Raw genomic sequence first — 8,263 nt, forward strand, 5'->3', positions numbered from 1 at the left:
AGCCAGAAGACCCCTGAACTTCATCCTTTTGAGATACTTTCCACCCTGAGAAATGCAGTGGGAACATCAGCAATGCCAGCAGGGCTGCAGTTTTCCCCTCCCACTGGCCACAGCAGCAGCCAGACCACTGAGAGGTTTCAAAGAAATAAACTTCCCTGAAGCAAACAACACAAACCACAGCGAGCTGAGAGCAGCACAGGGCAAAGGAAACAAACGCTGCAGGCTGCTGAGGAGCCCCAGGCACTGGGAGCAGCAGCAGAGCTGCAGAGGGAGCAGTGCAGCCTCTGTGTCCTGCCTGTGGCAGGGGCAGCCCCAGGGTTAGAACCCCGTGGAGCTGACCCCAGGGTGAACAAATGGGGTTGGGGGTTATTTTACACCACTTTGTTTCTTTGCCCCTCAGAGCACTCTGTGAGAAGCGCTTCTGGGGCCGGAGGTCACCCAGGTGGAGCCTTTGGGGACAGACAGCAGCAGTTCTGCTCAGCCACCAGTGCCCAGCTCCAAACTGTGCACCGAGATCAGCCCCTTCCTGCTGGGCTTGGGCTGCCTGCTCTGTGCTGCCCACCCCACACCTCCCCAGGCCCCAGATCCTGATGTCTCAGAGCTGGAGCTCCAAAGCCTCATGGAGAGGGCCCTGTGCAGTGCCAAGCAGGCAGCAAAGAGGGATGATGGCACTGTCATCTTTTCTGAAAAATCCCTTCGCCAGGATTCTTCTCCTGGGAAGCTGAGAAGCCTCAGAGAAAAAGGAAAACAATAATTATCTGACTTGCTTCTCCTGTGTTTGCTGCTCTGGAATGTGGTCTGGAGATTGTTTATCCAACATGTGGATTGTTTTTACTTAATGACCAATCACCATCAGCTGTGTCAGGCTCAGAGGAGTCCGTCACGAGCTTTCATTATCATTCTTGTTAAACTTTCTGTCTGTATCCTTCTCTTTCTTGAGTATAGTTTAGTATAGCATTCTTTAATGTAATATAATGTCATAAAATAATAAATCAGCCTCCTGAGAACATGGAGTCAGATTCTCATCTCTCACCTCGTCCTGGGGACCTCACAAACACCACAGGATGAGGCTCCCAGGTTTCTGCCACGCTGCTGGAGGAGGAATGGGGCCCTGAGCCCTGATCACAGAGGCCTTGCAGTGCCCTGGCCATGGCCCAGCACCAAATGAGGAGAGGACAGCACCACTCACTAGAAAAATATATATTTACCATCTGTGTTTTTCTCAGGAGGGAACATCCCACGGCAAAGCCAGGCATTGCCATTGCCAGTGTCACCAGCTGCACCAGGACAGGGGTGGCAGAGCAGCCCCCACGGAGAGCCCCTGTGTGCTGAAGGGGCAGGAGGGGGCTCGAGGTGCTGCCTTCACCTCCAGCCCCAGTGCCCTGCTGTGTGCAGAGCCCATGGGCACCCCAGCACCCCAAATCCTGCTGTGTGCAGAGCCCATGGGCACCCCAGCACCCCCACACCACCGTGGGCTCCCACTGCCACGTCTGGGACACCCCTCAGGGCACTGCTGCTCCTGGCACCTTCCTTGCAAGGCACTTGGGATGAGTTAAATAGAGAGGGTGGGAGCATTTCCTGGGCTGGGAACGGTCCATAGCTTAGAGAGGATGAACAGAGCCCTGTCCCAGCCCAGCTGGCAGGAGGGGCCTGTGCCACAGCAGGGCCAGTGCTGGGCAGTGCCAGCCACGGCTCAGGGGGAGCAGCTGGTCACACTGCTCATCCCCACACCCCTGTGGTGTGGTGGCACCACCCAGACACCTCCTTACACCCCCAGCTGTCCCCAGCAGGGCTGTGCCACCACGGGGAGCAGCAGGTCCCACCATCTTCTCAGGCAGCAAGTAGTGAGTTCCAGCAGGGCCTGCAGCACGCCACGTTCTGAGTTTGTTGGGTTTTTGCAAGGAGAACACGTGCAATTCTGTTCAGGCTGATGCAGCACAGCCCTCAAGCCTTTCCCATTGCTTGGGTCCCCTCGTGCTGAAGCTCAAACATGGTTTCTGGTGGGTTTGGTGGTGCCCAGGCGGCTCTCAGCCCTCACACATCCATGTGTGTGTGTGTGTGTGTGAAGGAGCTGCCAGCCATGCTCCACTTCAAAGCTTAAACAAACCAAAGAAAGTCTTGGATTCATCGAAGCTGACCAGGGCGATTTTGGAGACGTTGACGTGCAGGCTGTCCATCCTCCTGAGCCTGAAGAGAGCCCCCAGGTAGCTGCTGCGGGCCCACAGCCTCTGGCCCGAGCAGAAGTTGGTGGCTCTGTCCTCCATGAGCACCAGGCTGCCCGGGGAGGCCGGGTTCCTCTTGTACACCACGTGTGCCAGCAGCTGGGCGTCGCAGGCCGTGCCGCGGAACAGCACCTGCGAGTACACGAAGTACAGCCCCGGCTCGCTGACCCGCAGCCCCCGCTCCTCGTACTGGATGCCGCTGGTGTAGGCATGGCCGGAGCTGGGCTCCCACTCCAGAGGCAGCCCCTGCTGGGCTGGGTTGCCTGCAAGGGAAGCAAGGCCAAAGAAAAGGTTGGGAAGTGGATTTGGTTGGGTGGGTTTGGCTCGAGTCGCGCCCCACAGCGCAAGGCAGTGTGCTCCTGCTGCGGTGTGATGGAAGAGCCTGTCTCAGTTATCCTGGTTCCTTCCCCAGGTGTGCCAATAACCCCTCCTTTCCCCTCCCTTGCCCCTGCTGAGTGCTGTCTGTCAATCCAGCATTCCAGAAGGCCCTCGAGTGATTGGCAGAGTTCAAAAGATGCCTCACACCCCTTGAGGGACATTGGGCCATCCAGGTTTCCTTTGTCCCCTGAGCCTCCCCCCCCCCTTACCTGCTTGGTGGGACCCCTACCCCTTCCCTGCCCCTCTCCCCGGGGTTAAAAGACACAGTTTGGGAGTTCTGTTGGAGCTGGTGCTGCATTCAGAGGCCTGTGGGCCAGAATAAAGCTCTGGATCCAAACGCTCCATCAGAACCCAACTCCTTTTCCTTCACCATCGCCTTAAAGCTTCTCCATCAGAGGTAAAACCTGAGCTCCTGCATGCCTACACTTGTCCCAAGTGCCAGCTGCAGCATCCAGCCAGCCAAAGGTGTCTCTGAGGTGAAACCACCACAGCTGCCACCTTTGGTCAAGCAGCAAGGGCCAGACCAGCCCAGGCACGTCCATCTGGCAATATTGGTATTTAATTCCAATATTCTCCTAGCTTTGTCTGCAGAGTGGAAAGCTCTCCTGGGCCTCACCCCCCAGCAGTGCCAGCCCCAGTGCCACTCCTGCCCTGCACACCCCAGAAGCCAAGCCAAAGCCAGGCCTCACTGAGAGGCACAAGTGAGGGGGAGGTTTTGTCTGTGGAGCAAATTTCCACTGTCAGAGCAGATGTGTCACCCGAGGAGAGCAGCAGAGCCTGCGTGGGGTGGGCTTCTCAGAACGCCAGCAGCCATGGCACCCTCTGACCCCATCCCAGCTGCCATGGCACTCTCTGATCCCATCCCAGCAGCCATGGCACCCTCTGATCCTGTTCCAGCTGCCATGGCACCCTCTGACCCCATCCCAGCTGCCTTGGCACCCTCTGCCCCCACCCCAGGCACCCTCTGTCCCCACCCCAGGCACCCTCTGTCCCCCTGCCAGGTGCCATCTGCCCCCAGCACGTACCTGTGACATGGGCTGCCCTCCTGGCCTCCTTCCTGTGCCCTGCACAAAGAGAGGGAACATTGGCCATGAGCTCCATGGAGGAGCCAGCCCAGAGAGCAGGGGACACCTGAGACCCTGCAGACCCCCCGTGCCACGGTCCAGGCTGTGCTGAGCTGTGCTCAGGAGGGGACAGCACGGCTGGGGGAGCTCTGCCCGCCCTGCAGGGCTCAGCTCCCTCTGCAGCGATGGGCCCGTTCCAGTGACTCGGTGTTTGCAGCCCATCCACTCCATCCCTTCATTTTCCCAACATCTACTTCATCTTCTCTAATTTCAGGAGCAGCCTTTTCCTTTCTCGAGCCAATTAAATTTTCCTCTTTGCTCCCCCTCCTCCTTTAGACTATTTCCCTGTTTCTATTTCTTTATCTAGCCCCCTCAAGAAATTCAGGTTTATTATTTATGTTCAGCCTCTGCTAAAGAAGCTGTGATCAGAGCACTGAGCATCCAGTTCAAATGAGCTCCCCTTCCCCTAAAGGGGAAAATTTATTGGTAGAGGAGTTGATGAGAACACTTTCCCAATAATTTTGTTATTTAATTTTTTTAATTCAGTATCAGAACAAATTTGAAAATAAGTTTTCTAATTAACAAAATTCTCAACGGGGAACAAATTTAAACTTTTCAGAGCTAGAAAAAAAAACTATCTAGAGGACTGAAAATTTCTTTCTGACTTGGCCATTTTTGAAAAGGATATCCTCACTTATAACATTAACATGGAATGCAAAAGAAAAGCAACAGTTTGGAAGTTCAAACCACAGTTTTTTAATTGTCCCAAACAGCTGCCCACAGGAGCTGTCGGTGTGCCAGGCAGAGGGAGCAGAGCAGAGATCTCCGATCGGGAGAGGATCTGGGCTCCTCACTTCTTGTCAGCCTGTAAATCTCTGTAAATATCTGGTGCTGAGACCCCTGAGGCACCTCCACACCCGACCCAGGCTGCTCCATCCGGGAGAGGATGTCAGCTCAGAGCACTCGTCTGAATGAAATCTAGGAAAATTGGCAGGTTCTTGTGGAAAGTTTCAATGTCGCTGGGTTCCTCCTGCAGGCACGGACTCACCTGTGAGTTTCTGAGAGGACGGAGGGATGTGCTCAGCGCCGGCAGACTGGCGAGAGAGAAGAGGAACGTTGGTTTAGAGTGTGAGCAGCCTTTGGCAGGGGTTAAATCTGGGGATTAACTCCACGGGGAGCTGCTGAGAAATACACAGGGAGAGGGCTGGCAGGAGCACAGATATCCTGACCGAGCAGCCCCTGAGGGGAACAAGCACCCTGTTCCTCTGTGCCAGCAGCCACCGAAATGCCACCCTGGTGCCCCTTGGGAGCATCTCAGCCCATTCCAAGGGTTCCTTTCCCCCTTTCCCCAGGGACCTGCGCCCGGCCAGGCAAACCTCACCTCTCTGAGTTCATCCACTTCCTTCTCCAGGTGAAAAATCTTAAAGACGCTCAGCCCCACTCCGGTGAAGGCCACCAGGATCAGCAGGAGGCGAGGGACAGAGGGAGCCCAGGAGGGACAAACCCGACAAACCCGACAAACCCTCCGGCATCCTGCACGGCGAGGGACAGAGGGAGCCCAGGAGGGACAAACCCGACAAACCCGACAAACCCTCCGGCATCCTGCACGGCGAGGGACAGAGGGAGCCCAGGAGGGACAAACCCGACAAACCCGACAAACCCTCCGGCATCCTGCACGGCGAGGGACAGAGGGAGCCCAGGAGGGACAAACCCGACAAACCCGACAAACCCTCCGGCATCCTGCACGGCGAGGGACAGAGGGAGCCCAGGAGGGACAAACCCGACAAACCCGACAAACCCTCCGGCATCCTGCACGGCGAGGGACAGAGGGAGCCCAGGAGGGACAAACCCGACAAACCCGACAAACCCTCCGGCATCCTGCACGGCGAGGGACAGAGGGAGCCCAGGAGGGACAAACCCGACAAACCCGACAAACCCTCCGGCATCCTGCACGGCGAGGGACAGAGGGAGCCCTCCCCGGCCGGGGATGCTGTACCGAGCCCGTGGGATGAGGGATGAGGGATGAGGGATGAGGGATCGCTCCGTTCCTGCTCCCCGGGCATCCCTCCCCGCCTGTGAAAAATGCATGTATTTTATGATTGGCTTTTCGCAAATATTCAAATGAATACGATATGTGTTGTGTTAGAAAGTGATGCTGTATTAACTCTCTTAAGTAGTGTGTTAAATATAGTTTTAGGTTATAACAAAATGTTAAAATAGAAACTATGCTATGTAAGATACTTTTTTAAAAGAAAGGACTTGCACTGAGATAGCAGCCACAGGACACCTGAATCTTTCAGAGAAAAAGAATTTATTGCTCCATTATCAGAAGAAATTAAATTCTTCCTGCCTCAAAGGCGCTGTTAGGATTCAGAGGAAGAAGCTGACACTGCCCAGACAGAATCTTGTGTTTGAATGGAATTTATGCATCATGGATGAGGTGTATGAATATGCAACAGGCTGTTGCTTTTAAGGGTTAATCCTCTGTTAACGGGTGTCCTTTTTCAGGCTCGTGCTGCCCAGAAAAAGGCACCCGGACTGTCCATAACTCTTTGTATTTGTTGTCTCATATTGTCCTAATTCAAATTGTCCAAATTATTATTACTCTAATTGTATTACTATTTTAATAACCATTTTATTACTATTAAACTTTTAAAATTTTGAAAACAAGTGATTGGCATTTTTCACACTGCCTTTCCCCGCTCCGCAGGGCACAGCCTGGCACAGCCAGCTCCGGGGCTGCCCTCCTGCCTTCCAGGGAAAACCACAGAGTTCAGACCGTGCTGCACTGTTAAGAGCTCATTACAATATCCTAACGAGGAGAGACAGGGACATTTCCATTTTCCAGTTTCCATTCCTCATGTACTGCAGATTTCTAAGTGGGGACAGTGAGATTTCCCCACAGATTTCCACACGAGGGATCAGGAATACTTTTTCTTTCACTTTACACACACGTGTTGAAGTGTGTATTTCTATGGGGCAGTGTTAAAAAAAGGAAATGCTTAACACAAGAGCAAACCAGAGATCAGTCTCCTGTGGTTCAAGGAAGCAATCACAATACACAGCTTTGATCTTGAACATCAGAACTGGGATCTGAGAAGGGCACATTTGAACCTTGGTGCACTTGTTTCTCCGAAGCAAGGGCTCAGCTTTGCCTGCAACCACAGCAATAAATCAGATGTGCTGACAATGTCTTGCACCACCAGACACCCCAGTGCTCTGTGAAGATGTTCACCAGCCCTTTGCTTCAGCAGCAATCCACAGCGCAGGTTTCAATAACGCCATCTGGCTCTTCCTCACACTGCAGAGACACAAAAGCAACAAAAATCCAACTCTGACAAGGTCACGCCTGGCCTGGCTCAGTCCCCCTGTCTGTGTCCCAGAGCAGCCACCCAAGGACAGGTCCCCATCCCCTCCCACAGCCACTACAAGGGAGGGTCACACGGTGGCTTTGCCTGGAGAGGATCCAGTTCCACATTTTTCTGACACTGTGTTAATGCCAACAGCTCGTTAAGGTGGGACTGAAGAGAGAGTAGCAGCTTGCCTTAAATGTCACAAATGTTCTTACTCCACACCCACTGCTTCCCACTTCCACAAAGATGCTTTTTAAAAGGGTGGCTGAGAGGGAGAGACAAGGAAACCAAGTGAAGCCATTTCAGCTGCACCTGCTTTTTTGGATGCCCAGATCAAGAGCCTGCCAATACCCCATGTGGAGGCAAACCAAAGGCTGGGGCTGTTTTACCATCTGAAATGCTTAGTGCACAGCATGCTCCCAGGGACCTCTCCCTCTGCTCGCCTGCTGTCATTCTGTTTCCCTGCCACCCCCTTCAGACACCACAGGATGCCAGACACTGCCTGGGAGATGGTGCCAGGCAGGGCTGTGTCTGCACAGCACACCAGGATCACAGAGCCTGGGGCTGCAAGGGACCCCTGGAGATGCTCTAGTCCAAACAAAAGCAGGTAGTGGTGCCTGCAGGCTCTGTGTTCTGCTGGCTTCCTGTGCTCAAATGACACAAGATATGAACAGGACTGCTGAAATCATGGCAGGACGATTTGCTGCAGGTAGGCTCTTCAGTCAGGTGAATTTTGGCCTAGAGCCAGAATTTAGACAAGGCTGAGGCCTCCTAACAAGGACAGCTGGGCAGGAAAACAGGGCATGAGAATGGCAGAAGGGGTGTCAGATTTGCCTCCACCACCCTATCCCCCTCTTGAACCAGTCTGCACACCCTGATTCCAGCAGCCCTGTTATGCCATTTGATCAGGAAGGAATATTTTCCAATGGAAACACCCTCCATAGCCCTCAGCAGAGAATTGTTCCCCTTTACCAAACCAAAAAAAAACTTTACACAGACTGTAAAATAGGATTTGCTCACAAGAACACTCTCCTTCCCCAGTTCACCCCCAGAGAGGTGGGAGCTCTTATTAACAAGACACACAATTATGCTGAAGTTGATGGCAGAGAATCAGCCAGCAGCCAAGAGTAGGTATCAGCAGGATTTAGGGACCTGCCTGAAACAGCCCAAAGCAAGCAGGACTTGAACAATCATCCAGATCTAATACTTGAGAGAAAACAAACCCTGAAACTCAAAACAAAAACTG

The 8,263-nt window shown here is 53.6% G+C and overlaps 1 protein-coding gene across 1 annotated transcript; it reads right to left on the reverse strand.

The window, feature by feature from the left end:
- Positions 1-1,660: 1,660 nt before the first annotated feature.
- FASLG (Fas ligand) lies at positions 1,661-7,470 on the reverse strand. Its single transcript, XM_031061673.1, has 6 exons — positions 7,407-7,470; positions 6,979-7,089; positions 5,046-5,134; positions 4,713-4,758; positions 3,626-3,664; positions 1,661-2,485 (listed from the first exon to the last, which is right to left on the reverse strand). Exons 1-6 carry the CDS (start codon positions 7,468-7,470, stop codon positions 2,091-2,093), a joined length of 744 nt encoding a protein of 247 aa, XP_030917533.1. The 3' UTR covers positions 1,661-2,090.
- Between the last annotated feature and the right edge of the window lie 793 nt (positions 7,471-8,263).

Source organism: Geospiza fortis, unplaced genomic scaffold, assembly GCF_000277835.1.
Source record: "Geospiza fortis unplaced genomic scaffold, GeoFor_1.0 scaffold5, whole genome shotgun sequence".
NCBI classification, from domain to species: Eukaryota; Metazoa; Chordata; class Aves; order Passeriformes; family Thraupidae; genus Geospiza; species Geospiza fortis.